Source organism: Orycteropus afer, unplaced genomic scaffold (genome assembly GCF_000298275.1).
Source record: "Orycteropus afer afer isolate SDZICR_OR568_19922 unplaced genomic scaffold, OryAfe1.0 scaffold00035, whole genome shotgun sequence".
Classification (NCBI taxonomy): Eukaryota; Metazoa; Chordata; class Mammalia; order Tubulidentata; family Orycteropodidae; genus Orycteropus; species Orycteropus afer.
Window position 1 is genome coordinate 12,423,638 of NW_006921622.1, and position 19,332 is coordinate 12,442,969.

At 39.3% G+C, this 19,332-nt stretch overlaps 1 protein-coding gene across 1 annotated transcript in view; it reads right to left on the reverse strand.

Annotated features, from left to right (window-relative positions):
* Positions 1 to 18,034, reverse strand: part of CUNH10orf67 (chromosome unknown C10orf67 homolog) — a 232,764-nt gene extending 214,730 nt beyond the window's left edge. Inside the window, exons 1-3 of the mRNA XM_042780342.1 lie at positions 17,999 to 18,034; positions 17,195 to 17,216; positions 8,588 to 8,712 (exon numbers count right to left, since the gene is read on the reverse strand). Coding sequence (XP_042636276.1) covers positions 8,588 to 8,712; positions 17,195 to 17,216; positions 17,999 to 18,034 — 183 coding nt within the window. The remainder of the gene's footprint in view (positions 1 to 8,587; positions 8,713 to 17,194; positions 17,217 to 17,998) is intronic.
* Between the last annotated feature and the right edge of the window lie 1,298 nt (positions 18,035 to 19,332).

Consider the following 19,332-nt stretch of genomic DNA (forward strand, 5'->3'; position numbering starts at 1 on the left):
CATGGTAGCTGTTGTGTCAGGCTCTACCAGAACAAATCAGGAGAGGTAAAGGAACATGGCTGTTCCTACCTGGTGGGGTGGCTTTACCTTGGTCAGGTAGGCACTGAAACTAACTCTTCTTCTCTTGGGCACTGAGATTCCTGTTGCCGGGAACCCCTCTCCTGCAGATGCACCTCTACCCAAAGTAGATACCTTTCTATTCTGGGTGACCACTTGCTACTCCTTCCTCCACCTCTATAAATCTGGAGTTTATTTTTTCTTCTCCTTGCTATCATGCATACTCTGTCTTTCTAGGTCACCCTAGTAGATAAGACCAAAAATGACCCACACTGCCTCTTTCTTGTGGGCCACATATGGTTGATGGGAAATAATCACACATTGTTTACTCTAACAACTCTGAGATAGTAGACAGATACCAACTTAGCCACATTATCTTCTTGTTACAGCCCATTTTAGCTTACTTGATGCAAGTCTTCTGTCTTCCAATAGCTAACATATTTCATGTTCTACAGAAGTCTGCCTTATTAGCTTTGAAATGAGGGAGACATTTCCTGCTATCCCTCCTCCAATGAGGAGCATGACACTATTTTTTTCCAAAGAAACCTTGTCAGAAATGTTTCCTCTTCACCGTCTGAGCCTCCTCTCTCTCTTTCTCTCTTTTTAATTACCCTTGATATGATTAAAGGCCTAAGAGTCATGGATCTGATGTACAATATTTTCCTTGAAAATTCTAAAAATGATATCTTATGATATGATATTTGATACCTGATATACTCTGATGTTCAAAGGGTGATTGGGAAGGCAAAGTAAAGTATTATAATGAAATGTACAAAGACCTGGAGTTAGAAAACCAAAAGAGAAGAACATGCTCAGCATTTCTCAAGCTCAAAGACTGAAGAAAAAATTCCAGCCTCAATTTGAAAAACTGAATAATTTATAGGGAAAATATTGAACAACGGAGGAAGTATCAAAAGAAAATGGAAGGAATACACAGAGTCACTGCACCAAAAAGAATTGGTCAACATTCAACCATTTCCAGAGGTAGTCTATGATTAAGAACTGATAGTAGTGAAGGAAGAAGTCCAAACTACACCAAAGGCATTGGTGAAAAACTGGGCTCTGGGAATTGACAGAATATCAATTGAGATATTTCAACAAATACAATGCAATACTGGAAGTATCCACTTGTCTTGTTGTTGTTGTTGTTAAGTGCCGTCGAGTTGTTTCCGACTCATAGCGACCCCATGCACAGCAGAACGAAACACTGCCCGATCCCGCACCAGCCCCACAATCCCTGCTATACTCGAGCCCATCATCGCAGCCACTGTATCAATCCATCTCGTTGAAGGCCTCCCCCTCTTTCGTCGACCCTCCACCCTACCAAGCATGACATCCTTCTCCAGGGAATGGTCCCTTCTTACTACATGACCAAAATAGGTGAGACGAAGTCTGGCCATTCTTGCTTCCAAGGAGCATTCTGGCTGCACTTCCTCCAGGACAGATCTGTTAGTTCTTTTAGCAGTCCATGGTACTTTCAGCATTCTTCACCAGCACCACAACTCAAAAGCATCAACTCTTCTTCGGTCTTCCCTATTCATTGTCCAGCTCTCACATGCATACAAGGTGATTGGAAATATCATGGCTTGTGTCAGGCGCACCTTAGTCCTCAAGGAGATATCCTTGCTCCTCAGCACTTGAAACAGTTCCTTCGCAGTTGACTTTCCCAATGCTACACGACGTCTAATGTCCTGACTGCTGCTTCCGTTGGCATCGATTGTAGAACCAAGCAATGTGAATTCCTTGACAACCTCAATCTTCTCTCCATTGATTGTGATGCTGCTCATTGGTCCAGTTGTGAGGATTTTTGTTTTCTTTATGTTGAGATGTAATCCATACTGCAGACTGTATTCTTCAACCTTCATCAGTAGGTGCCTTAAGTCATCCTCACTTTCAGCAAGCAAAGTTGTATCGTCTGCATATCTCAGGTTGTTAATGATTCTTCCTCCAATCCTGATACCACGTTTTTCTTCATATAGTCCAGCTTCTCGGATTATTTGCTCAGCATATAGATTGAATAAGTGTGGAGAAAGAATACAACCCTGACGCACTCCCTTCTTGATTTTAAACCATGTAGTGTCCCCTTGTTCTGTTCGAACGACAGCCTCCTGGTCAAGGTACAGATTCCTCATGAGTACAATCAAGTGCTCAGGGATTCCCATTCTTCTCAATGTTATCCATAATTTGTCATGATCCACACAATCAAATGCCTTTGCATAGTCAATAAAACACAAGTAAACCTCTTTCTGGTATTCTTTGCCTTGAGCCAAGATCCATCTGACAACAGCTATGATATCCCTTGTTCCACGTCCTCTTCTGAATCCGGCTTGAACCTCTGGAAGTTCTCTGTCAATATACTGCTGCAAACGTTTCTGAATTATCTTCAGTAATATCTTACTTGCATGTGATATTAGTGATATTGTTCTATAATTTCTACATTCTGTGGGGTCACCCTTCTTTGGAATGGGCACAAATATGGATCTCTTCCAGTCAGTTGGCCAGGTAGCTGTCCTCCAAATCTCTTGGCATAACTGAGTGAGCACCTCCAATGGGGCATCTGTTTGTTGAAATATCTCAATCGGTATGCCATCAATTCCCGGAGCCTTGTTCTTCGCCAGTTCTTTCACTGCAGCTTTGACTTCTTCCTTCATTACCATTGGTTCTAGATCATATGCCATTTCCTGAAATGGATGAAGATCGATCAGTTCTTTTTGGTACAGTGTCCACTTGTCTTAGAAGAGATAAAAGGAGAGAGAGGCCAGCAGAAAAGGAAAGACTTCAGTAACACCAAGAAAAAAGAGCTAGAACCAGAGAGCATCCTTTGGACCCAGGATCCCTGTGCTGAGAACCTCCTAGACCTCTGGGAAGATTGATGCCATGACATATGGCGTTCTCCAAGAGTTTCTGGGCCCATAGATACTGAAAGGAGACAAGCACCTTCCTGCAGGGACAGAAAGCCATCCCTTAGAGCTGGCACTCTGAACTTGGACTTCTTGCCTCCTTAACTGTGAGAGAATAAATGTCTGTTAAAGCCATCCACTTGTGATATTTCTGTTATAGCAGCACTAGACAACTAAGATGGAATCTGGTACTGGGAATAGTGTGATGCTCTAACAGAAACCTAAAGTGTGGATGCAAGTTTGGAAATCGGTAAGAGTAGAGACGCTCGAACAGTTTTAAAGTTCCTAATAGTAAAACGTCACTTTGAAGAAAAAGGTGCACCTGACCTAAGCCATGGTATTTTCAATAGCTTCATATGCATATGAAAGCCAGACAATGAATAAGGAAGACCACAGAAGAATTGGTGCATTTGAATTGTGGTATTAGCAAAGAATATGGAAAGTACCACGGACTCCCAGAAAAACTAACAAGTCTGTCTTGGAGGAAGTACAGCTGGTATATTCCCAAGAAGAGAGAATGGCCAGACTTTGCTTCTCATATTTTGATCATGTTGTCAGAAGGGATGAGTCCTTAGAGAAGGATATCATGTTGGGTAAAGCAGAAGATCAGTGAAAAAGGGGAAGACCCTTAATGAGATGGACTGACACAGTGGCTGTGATGATGGACTCAAGCATGGCAACAATTTTGAGGATGGCACAGGACAAGGCAGTGTTTTGTTCTGTCGTATATAGAGTCGCTGTGAGTTGAAACCAACTCAACATCACCTAACAACAACAACAAACAAAAGTAAAAGGTGGTGCAGTGGTTATAGTACTTGGCTGCTAGTCAAAAGGTCAGAAGTTTGAACCCACCAGCTGCTCAAGCAAGAAAGATGTAGCAGTCTGCTTCCATAAAAAATCCAGAGCCTTGGCAATCCTATGAAGCAGTCCTACTCTGTCCTTACATGGTCACTATGAGTTGGAATTGACTTAAAAGCAGTGGGTTTCGTGGGTAATAGTAAGAGCCTAGATTGCCTTGAAGAGATTGTTGGTGGAATTATGGGCATCAAACATAATTCTGGTGAGGGCTCAAAAGAAGTGACAAGAGCTGTAACACCAGAGATGGAGCAGAAGGTGAGAAGCTGTGGCAGAGATATGGTGGTAGCAGGAGCAGGAGACCAGTTGCAAGACAGCATGGGAGCTGACCCACAGAGCAAGGGAGTGGAGTGTCTTCAGGGCAAGGCTTACTGGCAGAGTAGGAGTGCCTCTGGGCTCTTATTTGTAGAGTTAAAGAGCTTTGTAACATTTGCCCAAGCAGGGCAGAAGACAGGGTAACCCAAGAGGCTCAAGGGGTCAAGAGGCCAAGAGGCCAAGGAACAAGGACGCAGAAGCTGGAAGAGACAAGAAACATGGGAAGCAGAGCTGCCTTGGTCTCAAAGGGTAGAGTCATGACCTCTGAGGTCTCATAGGTGGGGCTATGGCCTCTGGGGTCTCAAAGGGTGGGGCCTCCTAGGTTTTAAAGAGTCAGATCTTCACCAACTTGGTTCTGGAGTGTGGGGTTGCCATGCATGAGTGCCAGGGGGATGGAGTAGAATCCACTGCTCAAAGGGGCAGGAGAACAGGGCCTATCAGGGCCTAGGTTGGGGCACCGTCAGTTGGACTAGAAGAATGGGGCTCCTAAAGCCAAGGGAGAAAAGCTGCTATCCCAGGGAGCCTGGAAAATAGAGTTGACACCGAGGTCTGAGGGGCCTCCACCCAGAATCCAGAGAGTTTGGAGGGATCGGCCATTGCCCAGATAGTCTCACAGAAATTGTTCTGCTGGGTTTTGGACTTACTTAGTGCCTCCCATTTGTAATATCGTACCTATTTTACCACTGTACTTTGGAAACAGAAACTTGTATTCTAGATTTCACAGGTTCACAGATGAAGAGAAATTTTGCCTCAGGATGGAATTTGGACTTGGAGTTGATTTGGGACTTTGGGATGATATGATGGAGTACAATGTTTTACATATGAGAAGGACTTGAATTTGGAGAGGGGGGCAGCAAAGGATGGAATATCATGGATTGAATTGTGTCTCTCAAAAACATGCGTCAACTTCACTGGGCCATGATTCTCAGCAGTTTGGCAGTTATGTAATGATGTAATCATCCAACATGATGTGATCCGATATGATCAACCAATCTGTAAGGAGATAGGGGTAGAATGTAACAACCTTACTCAGGTCACAGGCCATAGAAGCCACAGTCAAAAAATCAAATGACATATTGCATTGGGAAAATCTGCTGCAAAACACCTTTTTAAAGTGTTAAACAGCAAAGATGTCACCTTGAAGACTAAAGTACGCCTGTCCCAAGTCATGGTATTTTCAATTGCCTCATTGCATGAGAAAGCTGGACAATGATTAAAGAATACAGAAGAAAAACTGATGCATTTTACTTATAGTGTGGGAGAAGTATATTGAATATACCATGTACTGCCAGAAGGACGAACAAATCTGTCTTGGAAGGAGTACGGCCAGATGCTCCTTGGAAGAGAGGATAGCAAGACTTAATCACATGTTATCAGGATGAACCATCCCTGGAGAAGGACATCATGCTTGATAAAGTAGAGAGTCAACAAAAAAGAGGAAAACCCTCAACAAGATGGATTGACACAGAGGCTGCATCAATAGGTTCAAATATGTCAACAATTATAAGGATGCTGCAGTATCGAGCAGTATTTTGTTCTGCTGTAGATAGGGTCAGTATAAGTCAGAACTGACTCAATGGCAGTTAAAACAACAGACCTATTAGAATCCTAAGAAGAATCCCATTTTAATATCCTTATTCTATGTGGAATGTTTTATTTCACAGAAGATGATATCAAGATACTAGGAGATTAAGTGATTAATCTAATATTATACAGCCAGTAAGTGGAAGGTCCAAGGTTTGAACAAAGTTATGACTGATGCAGGAGTCTGTAATTCTTTCTGTATACAAAGTTGCTGTCTCATGAAGGGTACAATGTTGAGAAACCATGGAAAAATATCCTGGGTCAAATGGGATCTTAAATAACTTTACCTTTAGGAGAACCAGCTCCTATTTGTTTTGGCATGTATAGATGATGAAGATGTGAAAGGTTAAATTATTTTAATAGACAGATGGCATCAGAGAGCTACTTCCCTAACTCTGGATTGTCCAACTCTCCACTTCTTGTTTTTTGGTTAAGCCATTTTATTTGGGTTTTCAAATCATGCAGCAATATGCAATCCAGATCCATCTCAAGGAATTAGAAAAATAGGACAAACCCAAAGGTAGTAGAGTAAACCAAAAGAGAGTAGAAGAAATTAAATAATAATTAAAAAAGAAATTTATGAAGTAGCAAATAATGATATAATAGACTTAATGAATCTGTAAGTTGGGTCCCTGAAAATACTAATAAAATAGATAATCTGCCAAGATTATCAAGAAAAAAGAGAGAAGATAAATGTAAACAATATGAAGAATTAAAAAGAAAACATGGATACATAAAGATTTAAAAACAATAAGACAATCATCAATATTATATGAATAATTTGAGACCTTCACAAAAGAAATACTTTGGCAGAAAAATGTAACCTACCAAAACTGACTGAAGAAGATTTAAGAAAATCTGAATATAATCATAACAAAACAATAGCAATAAAAATAAGCAGTTTTACATGCAAGTTTGAACAATAATTGAACAAATAGATAATCCCAAACTCATGCCAACTATTTTAGAGAAGAGAATAGGGAACACTTTCCAACTCATTTTTTGGGGGTACTAAGATCGAACAACAAAATCACAATAAAAGAAAATGATAGGACATATGACCTTATAATTCATATGAACACAGATGGAAACATAGAACATAAATCAAAAACAATGCTCAATAAATAATAGCAAACTAAATGAAGAAAAGGAAAAATAAATATATGCTCAAGTTGAGTTCAATCTTAGAATTCAAGGATAGTTTAATATTTAAAAATCAATTAAATGTATTTCACCATATCATCAGATAAAGGAGAAAATCCATATGATCTACGTTCGTCACAATAGATTCATGAGAAGCATTTAAATCCACTCATTCGTGATGTTTAAAAAACATCTTGTATTAACTAGAAACGGAAGGGAACATCCTTAATCTCATTTAAGCATACAGTATTAGAATTTGAGGAGCTCTGGTGGTGTAGTGCCTAAGGCATTTGACTGCTAATCAGAAGGCTGGCAGTTCAAACCCACCAGCCACTCCTCAGAAGGAAAATTGGGCAATCTATTTCCACAGTGATACCACCTCAGAAACCCAAGGAGGGTCGCTATGAGTCGGATCCAACTTGATGGCAGTGACTTTGGTTTTGTTTGGTTTATTAGAATTTGTAGCTGTATGAAAAAAATTCAAATAACAGAAGCATAAATGAGAAATACTTTTATTTCTCTTTCACTAAAAATCTGCATAGGTGGTTAAGTGTGAAAATAATCCAAGACCATTCTATCTTGTTACTCTGCTATGTACTGCCTCAACCTTATGTCCAATGGTGATACCCATTCTCTAGGCAGAGAATTAAGGAAGTACAGAAGTAAGGAATATGATGCCAATGAAGAAAGAAAAGGAGGGAGGGAAAGAGAAAGGAAAGTAGCAAAGGTATCCATGAGCTGTGTCTAAAGAAGTTTTCCAGAAGCTGCCACAAGGCATTTTCATCTAAATGACTGACCAAAACTTAGTCACACCTAGTTACAAGCAAAAAAAAAAAAAAAAACAACACTTTTTTGAAGGCATAAAAAAAGACCTGAATAAATTGGCAAGTGTGTAGGAAAAGAAAAGTTACTTGTGGGTGTGTAAATTGATGCAATCTCTCTGCAGGGCAATTTGGCAATATCTTTCAAAATGACTAATGCATACATCCTCTGACTCAGAAATTCCACTCTTAAGAATTTATACCACAGATTTATTGGCATATGAATATGTGCAAGATTAGTCACTGCAGTAAAAGATCAGAAATAACCTAACTATCCAATCAGTAGGGGTATATGACATACATTCACAGAATGTAATACAACTTACTTGTGAAATAAATAAATATAATCTTTATGTACCAATATTGGATGATTTTAAAATTATACTGTAAAAGGAAAACAAAAACAAAATCGAAGTATTGTTACAAGAGTATTTTTACTAGTATGCTATTCCATCTAACAGTTTTATTGATTGAGGTTTTTAAAAATAGCTCTGATACATATGAAATGTTATGTTTCTTTACCAAATAAAGGAGGAGGGGAAATCCAAAGGAATATGATAGAATCCCAAAATATGACAAAGCTCTATGGTGGCTAATACCGTTATTAATCATATTATTCTTATACATGTTAATATTTTTTATAATTTTAGAAAAGAATCATACATAAAAATGCTATCATTTTGGAATATCAAAAGAATTCCAAAGAGAGTAACAAAATACTTCACTAAGCAAGCTAACATATATAAATATGACATAAATATAAGTAGTAGCTTATATTAATCATTTTTCAAATACAATGTCATCTAGTTCTGTTTGTCAAAGGTGGTAATATTTTACAAATGTTAAGGATTTCAATAAAGGCAATGAATACCAAAAATTATCTCAGAAGTTTAAAAATAAATCCAGATTTACCTGCACTAGTTTTTGTGTAGCTGAACTCAACTCTTTTATTGACAAAATTTCACTGGGATCTGTTTGAGTAGCATGATCTGTGGTGAAAAAGCCAATCTTTAAATTATCCGAAATGTTAAGTCTGGAAAAAAAAAATGGAGAAGAATTGTGCTTTATTTAATAGATATTTCCTTAAATTGTCTGTTAGTGCAGATATTTTTGTGTAATTCATGTTAAATCTTAAATATCCTAAGGCATTGGTGAAGTGAGGAAACCATTTTAAATTACCAGCTCATGGTTGGTAGTTTTCACCTGCACTGTACAGGATTATCAGATTGCCTGGATGTTGGATATTGCTCCACTAATACTCACTAGAAACCTTATTTGCTTGCTCTGAGATATGACCAATCTAAGTGCCTTCCCTTAATATCCTTATCTCTGAACAGGCACATCAAGCAGAAGTACTTCAACAGTTCTCCAAGTGTGGTCTGAAATCTATCAGGTTCCCAGATACTCTTTCAGAGAACTCACAAGGTTAAAGTTATTTTCATAACAATATTAAGATTTTGTTTGCCTTTTTTACTACCATTCTATCACATTTGTACAGTAGAGCTGTTCAGAGGCTACAGCTTATGTGCATTCATGACAGACTGAATGCTGAAGCAGATGTGAGAATTCAGTAGTCTTCCATTAAACCAGGCATTAAAGAGAGTTGCAAAACAATGCCACTCTTCCATTAAAGTTTTGAAAAACAGTTATTTCCCCTAAAAAGAAATTATTTTATTAATATATAGTTGGTTTATTATTGTTATTTTAAAATGAATTAATATAAATATATATTTTTTTCATTCCTCCTTTAAAATTTCTACTATGGTAACTGTCAGTAGATATAACAAACATAAACTAAAACTCTTTGAGGTCTTCAATAATTTTTAAGAATATAAAAGATTTCTGAAACCAAAAAGCGTGAGAACTGCTTAAGATCATCATAACTCAATATTGTATTTGATTTTCAAACTGTATTCTTGAAAAATCTGGATAGGCCGAGAGTAAGTATTTGTAATGACAGGGATTTCAAACAGTAAACAAAAGGGGAATGTCTAGGATGCACTCTCTGTCATTGTGATCAAACTTACCAGAACTATCTGTTTCTAAAAAGTCAGCTAAAAAAGAGAAACACAAAAGCCCGAATAGAATTATAAGACTTTTATGTGTAGTGTTTGTGTCCTTCCATCCTGGCTCCTCAGTGACCAGATGGAGAAGACACTGCTGGTGGGCACCCCACACAATCCTCCTCTTCTTTGTTTGCTGACAGAGTCTTTGACCTGCCCCACAGAACTCAGAAGGAGATGACCATATCCCCAGTGCCAAGGGTCATTCTTGTCTGGTCTAAGCCCATCATGGTGATCTTGTTCTCCTGGGCAGTGAATGTTGAGGGGTGTGCATGTAACCCAGTTCTGGAGAATGAAATATGAGGAAAGGGCTAGGGTTAGGGGCTTGTGGAAGCTTTTTACACAGAGAAGAGGTCTCCTCTGCAACTCTGGACATTGCTATGCCTGGATGTGATGCTAAGAATTGTTGCAGTCATCTTGTGACTACCAGAGGGACCAGCCAGAGGGCAAAGCCAATACATGGATGATGAGCTTTCAAAAAGATGGAAAACATTTTGATTGATGAATCTGTTAAGTTATTGACTCAATTATCTCTGAAACCTGTTATACTTCTGGTTGTCTTGTACTATCAGATAATAAATGCACTTATTGTTAGGGGTTTCTTTCAATGGTAGCAGAAAGGATCCTTACTGATACTCTAGCTATGTGACATGAGGTAAATATTTAACCTTTCTGTGCCTTAGTTTCTTCTTATGGAAGATAATAGTGCCTATTTCATAGGATTATTATAAGTCCTAAGTGTGCTAATACTTAGAAGTTCTTCCAACATAGAAAGTCCTCAAGATAATGCTACCCATTACTGTTGCTGTAGGAGTACTTGGGTGGTGCAAAGGATATGTACTGGACTACTAGCTCAAAGTTGGTGGTTTGAACCCACCCAGAGGTAGTTTGTAAGAAAGACCTGAAGATCTGTTTCCAAAAGGTCCCAGCCTTGAAAACCCTATGGAGAGTAATTCTGCTCTGCAACATACAGGGTCACCATGAGTCAGAATCAACTCCACAGCAACTTGTTTGTCTTGTTTTATTTTTATTGTTACTGTGGTGGTGGTGGATGTCACTATGTTTAGAAACATCTTAATTTTTTTTTTTTTTAGCATATTTGGGAAAAAATATTAAAGCATAAAACCAAAACAAACCCATTGTCATTGAGACAATTCCCATTCACAGTGACTCTATAGGACAGAGTAAAACTGCCCCATAGGGCTTCCAAGGCAGTACATCTTTATGGGAGCAGAATGCCTCATCTTTCTCCCATGGAGCAACTGGTGGGTTGAACTGCTGACCTTTTGGTTAGCAGCAGAGTGCTTTAAACCCTTTGCCACCAAGGCTCAACTAAGGAAGGCTGAGTTTAAACACACACACACAACTTCTTAACATGCAAATGAATAATTTTTAACTTATCTCATGAAATTTCCAACTAACTTCCTATGAACTCATCAATATTATAATGATGACTAACTCAAAGCAAGCAATAGCATTATTGGAGTGTAGTGGGGGAACATCACCTATGTTGTACATCTCAACTCTCCATTGAAAATTCTGTTATTTTTCTTTTCCACAGACATTTTTAAGCCTGTGGAATTCATTTAAAAAACTTGTTTTTCTCACTAACACAGTGCTATAGAGCACTGAGTACGTGGGCCCTGAGCTTCCCCATGCATTCTTTTACAGAATGCCAAGAATGCAAAGTCCTGACTACTCTTTTTCCAGGCAATTTCTCAGGGCTGTGTTTGCAGGGAGAAACCTTTAGGATTAAGTAATATCTCCCCCACTGGGAGCTCTGGTGGTATAGTGCCTAAGGCATTTGACTGCTAACCAGAAGGCTGGTGGTTCAAACCCACTCAAGGAAGACTGGACAATCTACTTCCATAGAGACACCGCCTCAGACACCCAAGGAGGGGTTGTTATGAGTCAAATTGAATCGACTCGATGGCAGTGAGTTTAACTTGGTTTGCCAAGAAACAGGCTTGCTTTGCTTACTCTAAAAATGGTGAATGTGGTGGTTAAGTTTGTGTGTCAACTTGGCTGGGCCTGGTTGAATGGCTGGGAAGCTAGTGGTAGTTATTCCCCTTGAGGAGACTGGCAATCAACTTCATGGTGAAACCTACCACTATCAACTGAGTAGCTGCTTTAGGGATGTGGTCTGCTTCCCATGTATAAGAAACAACTTTGGGAATGGTCTTTAGCTTATGGCACACTTGAACCCCGCATGTAGCTGTGTTGTTGTTTAGCAGCCTGCCATGCTCTGCCAACCTTGGTACTTTCAATGGACTTGAATTAATGGCCTGCCATGTGGTAACATTGGGACTGTGCCATTTTATTTGTTGACCTTGGGCTTGTTAGCCTCAGCAGCCAGTAGCTGCCTGAGTGAAGAGATACCTCTAGCTTCAGTGGGCCAGGAACAAAAGGAAGAGCTGAAGGCCAAGGTTGAGGGGCTTTCACTCAGCCTCTAGAGCCTGGCATTTTGAACTTGTACTTCTAGCCTCCCAAACTGTAGGAGGATAAACTCTTGTTTGTTCAAGCTATTCTATTTGTGGTATATTCTTGTCAGAGTGGCACAAGGTAACCAGAACACTGAATCCCCCAAGCTTAGGGCTCCTCTTCTGAACTTCAGTTCACTGTGTGTACAGATATCCATGATGGGTCTTTTCTATCACCCTCTGTGGGACTTGGGGTGGGGTGGGTATGAGGAACCAAAATAAAGGAACATGAATTTCTGGCTACTGTTTTGCCTGCTAATAAAGTCCTTTGCCTCGGACCCAGGAGTCTTGTATTTTCTGCCCACAGCCACAAAACAGTAATAGGCTAACTCACCTGTTAGCTAGAGTAAAATCTCAAACTGTGAACAGCCCTTGACAAGTATCTTACCCATAAAATCCTCTTAATAAATGCTTGTTATATTGAATGTCTTTAAAAATGACAAATGATGAAAAGGGAGAGTCACCATTTGGCAACCACCATAGAGGTGGTTGATTTACATGAGAGTGTCAGTGGTGACTAAGACTGGTCAATAGAAGTTTGAAGAGGAAAAGGAAACTTTGTAATACTTCCCCACAAAATAATAATTTTTTTTTACAAAGGGGAAGGGATAGTAAATTTAAGGTGGGAAAAAACAGTAGACAGCAACACGAAAAGGTCAAAGTCAAAGCACCAATGGGGGGATATGTTGACATGTGACTCCCAAAGCTGATGCACTGAGAAGAGCACAACTTCCTTTCTTATAAGCCTTCCCAGAATGCATTATCTGAGTGGTTGTGAGGAAACATCAAATGGATACAATTAAAGCTAGACATACAATTAAATGTAAAGTCTGTAATTTTAAAAAGAATCAAGGGTATAAAAGAGAAGGGAAGACTAAGAGACTACTCCAGACTGAAAGTATCGTATCTGAAGAGACATGATAGTTGAAGACAAATCATATTCTTAGATAGGATTCTTGACCAGAAAGGAAAAACGATCATTATTCATGCACTTGGCACAACTTGAATAGTCTGTGGATTGGATGGTGTTTCGGTGTCAATGTTGATTTTCTAATTTAGAAAGTAGCATGCTAGTTCTGGTTATGTAGGGAAGTGTCCTCCTTTTTGAGAAAAACACACTGGAGTAGTTAGGAGTGATGGGCACCATGTCTATAGGTTGCTCTCAAAAGGCTTTGAAAAAGAATATGTGGACAGAGGGAGCTGTGGTGGCGTAGTGTGTAAGGCATTTGACTGCTAACCAGAAGGCTGGCAGTTCAAACCCACCAGCCACTCCTCAAAAGGAAGATAGGGCAATCTACTTCCATAGTGATACTGCCTCAGAAACCCAAGGAGGGGTTGCTATGAGTCAGGTCCAACTCAATGGCACATAACAACAACAACCACCACCTCAGAAACCCAAGGAGGGGTCACTATGAGTCGGATCCGATTTGATGGCAGTGCGTTTGGTTTGGTTTTGGTTATGTGTACAGAAAGCATGAAAGAGAGAAATAGAGATAAGAAGTATATAGGGCAAAATGTTAAGAATGGAGGAGTCTAAGTGAAGGAATACTGAAAATACCATGGATTGCCAGAGGAATGAACAAATCTGTCCTGAAAGAAGTGCAGCTGGAATGCTCCTTGGAAACAAAATGGCCTGATTTTGTCCCACCTACTTTGGTCATTTCGTCAGAAGGGACCAGTCCCTGGAGAAGGATATCATGCTTGGTAAAGTAGAGGGTCAGTGAAAAACAGAAAAAACTTCAACGAGATGGATTGACATAGTGGCTGAGACTATGGGCTCAAGTATGACAATGACTGTGAGGATGACACAGGACCAGGCAATGTTTTGTTCTCTTGTACATAGGGTCACTATGAGTTGGAGCTAACTCAAAGGTCCCTAACAACAATAACAGGTGAAAGGATCATGAAATTCTTAGTTCTTTCTGGCAAAACTTTTTGTAGAATTGCAATTTCAAAATATTTTATGTTTTTAAAAATCATATACATTCTTCAAGTATTCAGTACACATATGCTTTGAATCATTACATTATCTCTCCTACAGCCAGACTACCCAACCAAAAAGCTCTACTGGCATTGAGTCAATTCCAACTCTTAGTAACCTTAGTAGTAACCTTGTAGGATAGAGTAGAACTTCCCCATAGGGTTTCCAAGGCCATAAATCTTTACAGAAGCAGACTGCCACATCTTTCTCCCATGGAGCAACTGATGAGTTTGAAACTCTGACCTTTCAATTAGCAGCAGAGTGCTTAACCACTGTTACCACCAGGGCTCCTAGCCAGATTACTTGGTTCCAAAAATCAAAGGATGGAAGTGGAAGAAGCTCCTCTCACTATTATACCAAATAATTCACCCACAATTTTTTTGCTTCCAGTCCCAGCAACTTCAAGATTTGCCAGTTTGCTGGTCTTAGTTCCCAAAGGGACAATGGTTCCACCAGGAAACACAATGGCAGTGACACATATACCTGACCATTTTGGAATCCTTATGCTAGTAAACCAAAGGCAAAAGAAAAAAAAAAAAAAAAGGATACAGGGGTCACTCTAGTGGCTGAAGTGACTGAATTCTGATTGCCAAGGGAAAATTTGGTTGTTGCTACACAATAGTCATGGAGGCCGCTGGCTGGTATCCAGGAGATTATCTGGGATAACTCTTACTATTTCCATGGCCAATAGTAAAATGGTTAAGGGGAAAACAAAGCAGGCAAAACAACAATAAAAGGAGTTTTGAGGACTTGGGATCTTCAGGAATAAGGATTTGATTACCCAGCTAGGTAAAGTACTTGGCTGCTTGACCCTTTAGCAAGTTTCCTGGGCGCTAGGCAAGCCATTCCTGCATACTACCCGTGGTCTGCACCCTCTGGCAAATTTCTTTGTCACCAGTAGATTTTAAATTTCTGTGGCAATTTTACCCTCTCCAGTGAGGTCTTCGGAAGGAAGGTTGGGCAATCCTACTTCCGTAGTGATACTGCCTCGGAAACCCAAGGAGGGGTCGCTATGAGTCGGGGCCGACTCGACAATAAATAACAACAACAACAGTGAGGTCTTACTCTCAGCCCTCAGGGTGTGGTAGAGGGCTCTGTTAAATTCTTACTTCTTTCCTTGTTTACTCTTCCTCACTCCTGGGTGATAGTTGATTTCTGCATTTGCTATCACAATACTTTTTAGGGAGCCCTTAGGTGGTGCAAACAGTTAATGGGCTCTGCTGCTAAATGAAAAATTGGCAGTTTGATTTCACCCAGAGGCAGCTCAGAAGAAAGGCCTGGTGATCTACTTCCAAAAAAATCAGTCATTGAAACCCCTATGTACATTTAACAGATATCAAGGATGCAACTTTTCCAGTCTAGAAATGCAATCCCTTATTCTCCGCAATACTAAAGCACTCCTTTTTACTCTTCAATTCATTTTTTATTAGGATTGAATGTTTTTCTTTCTTTTCTTTCCATTTTAAGGACAAGACCTATTGTGGGTGATAGACTTGTGGAGTATAGATAGTTTTCATTACAAATATATACATTTTCAAGATATGACTTAGAAAGTTGGAATAATATTTTTTTTGTTATTCCTAATGATACCACAAAATGACTATGTGCTACATAATATTTTAAAATCACGGCCAATAACTTTAGAGACACTTTCTCTAGGATGTCTAGAAAAGAATATTTCATATTTATTGAGTGCTTAATTAGTGCCATATACTTTGTTAAAATTTGTGTATTAACACAGATATTTCTCCTTCAGGCAATCCTTCCAACAACCTCATGAGAGACATATTAACTTTCTTTCTTTGAAGATTTGGAAGGCAAGGCTTAAAGAGAGTAAGTTACTAGTCACACTTCATAAGCCTGGAAGACATAGAATCCTACTCTATATCTCCTATGAGGACAAGCCACTGACTTAAAGGTCTTCAGTCTTCATTTTTGTATGTCTGATTCAGAAAGGTCCCTTCGAGTCCTAACTCTGCATGACTGACTCAGACAAATCTGGCTCATTCATAATCCAAGTGAAACATGAAGGTTCATTCTTCAGCTTTCCTCAAAATTCCAAATGTCTCTACTTTTAGATGACAACCCCGCTTCCTAGAATGGAAACCCACATGACAACAAATTAGCTAAGTGGTTTGTTCCTACACAATCTTTATTTATAGTCTCAACAATTCTCTTTCTGAAATAAATGTTGGTTGTTATACATAAAATACAGTCTTGAAAAGATAACAGTTATGCAGTTATGCTTTTAAGATACATTAAATAGAAAACTGTTAATTTATTTTAGGAAACAGATCAATGAATATTTGTTAATAGAATGTAATTACACTTCTCATTGAACTCTAGACTAATCTCTCCTAAAAAATGTTAATAAATTAGTCAAATGTCATTAGTTATGCTAAATTTTCACCATGGTCCACTATTCAATTTTAAATAAAGAAAAAACAGATTCCCTTCCTTCCTCTTCAAAAGAACATGCAACTTTGGTGTGCCCCAAGGCTCATGGACCTCTTCTCTATGTATGCTTAACTTCCTGGGTGATCTCACCAAGGCTCACTGCTTTAAATATCATCTTTATGGCACTTCCAAGTTGATATAGCTAGCCTAGACTTCTGTTCCCAACTTCAGATTCACATAACCAACTGCCTACTTACCAGCTTAAACAGATGTCTAATAGACATTGTCAACACATGTTCAAAACTAATTTTATGATACTGTCCCCAAACTTGTCCCTCTCATAATTTTCCCCTCCTAGTTCATGGCAACTCCATTCTTCTAGTTAATCAGGTCAAACACCTTGGAGTGCTTCCCACTCCATGCCCATTCATCAGTAAATACTATCAATCCTACCTTCAACATCCATCTGAATATCACTACTTCTTACTATCTCTAACCACTCATCTTACAGAAGGAATACTGTAATAATCTCTGTCTTAATTATCTAGTGCTGCTATAACATAAATACCATCAACGGGTGCCTTGAAAGAACAGAAATTATTTCCTCTTAGTTCTGGAGGCTAAAAGTTCAAAGAACTCTCTACCTATATATTCTTTCACTTTCTGGTCCCTCTGCCTAGAATACTTTTCTCCCTGATACATCTGCATGACTTCCTTCTTCAAGCCTTCAGATCTTCACCCAAATGTCATCTTCAAAAAAAGCCCTGTGTGACCACTTTATCTAAAATGACAAATTCCCTACCACTTGCCATACATATAACTTCTTCTTCCTTTCCTGCTCCATTTTTCTCCTTTAGCACTTATCACCATCTAATCTGCTACATAATTTACTTATTTATCTTAAATATTATTGGTCCCTGACTAGAATGTCAATACAAAGGCTGGACTTTTGTGCATCTTATAGACTGCTGTACCCCTACCTATGCCATGATCGGACTTTCTATTCAGGACTGACATCAGCACTTCAGCCTCCCTGACTCACATGGTGGGACCAGAACAATCCTCCTAGCACTGTGGGTGAAGAGAAATCAATATGGGCATCAGTTCTTCTTCTGTTCAGTCTATATATATTAATTGAGCATCTGGCACTGTCCATCTGTCCACTGAGCCTGTCTGAGTGTGTTGTTTTTTGGGCACTGCCCACCACAGAATGCCATGGAATCCAGGAAAATAAATCATTCCTATGAGCAAGCAGCTAGAACAAGGTAGATGGTGTGTGTACTTATGGCGCTTACCATACACTTGCTCTAAAATGGGCCTTTCACAGCCACCACTGAATAAGGGACAGTGTGTACCTAATCTGTTTTAGCAAATATACCCATTAACTGCAATTAAATCCCACCTCTGGGCTAGTATAGCTGTGATCCTTGATTCTCATCCACGACCTGCTTCACGCTTGTCTCCAAAGGAGCTCGTATGGTCCCAGGAGCCCCTTGTCTGAGGTGTTATAAGTACTCTCATAACTGCTAACCTACTGCTTGGCCACTTAATGATTTCTTAAAAAGATTTTTATTTTAAAATACATTTTCTCAGATACATCAGCTCTAAACTAGCTAAATAAATAACACAACTAAGACAAAGGGGACAAAAACAGATTATGAAAGGGAGGAACTATGAAAAAGATCGAGGGATAATAAATAATTATGCTGGCAAACATTCATAGGTGCTATGTACCATATATGCATGGCACTTGTTATGGACTGAATTGTATCCCTCAAAATATGTGTTGTACATCCTAAATTCTATGGGTTATCTCTTTCATGTAAATGAGGCAGGATTAGTAGAGGATGTATATTGAGTCAGTCTCCTCTGAGACATAAAAAGAGATGATACAAGCAAGCAGAGTGATAGTCACATAGATTCAAGTCCCATGGAGATCTCCTAAGAACTAGGAAGCAGAAGCTGAAGAGACAAGGACCTTCCTCCAGAGCCAACAGAGAGAGGCAGCCTTCCTCTAGAGCTAGCACTCTGAATTTGGATTTCTAGCCTCCAAAACTGTGAGAAAATAAATTTTTGTTTGTTAAAGCCATCAGTCTGTGGTATTTCTATTATAGCAGCACTAGAAAACTAAGTCATAATTTGGTACCAAAGGAGTGAGAAACTGCTCTAACAAACACCTATAGTGTGGAAGTGGTTTTGGAATTGGGTAATGGGTGGAGGCTGGAAGAGTTTCAAAATACTTAACAGTAAAAGCCTGAAGAAAGAATTTATGTGTTTGAGTTGTGCTGGCAAAGAATACTGAACATACCATGGACTGTTATAAGAATGAGCAAATCTATCTTAGAGGAAATACTGCCAGAATGCTCTTTAGAAGCAAGAATGGTCACACTTTGTCTCTTGTACTTTCATCATGTTGTCAGAAGGGATTAATCCCTAGAGAAGGATATCATGCTTGGTAAAGGAGAGGGTCAGTGCAAAGGGGGAAGACCTTCAGTGATACGGATTCACACGGTCGCTAGGATGATGGGCTCAAGCATGGAAATGGTTGTGAGAATGGCACAGGATTGGGCATTGTTTCATTCTGTCATATACAGGGTTGCTCTGAGGCAGAACCGATTTGATGGCACCTAACAACAACAACAACAGCAGTAAAAGCCTACATTGGCTTGAAGTAACCACTGGTAGAATTATGGACGTCAAAAGCAATTCTGGTGAGGGCTCAGAAGGAAGTAAGGA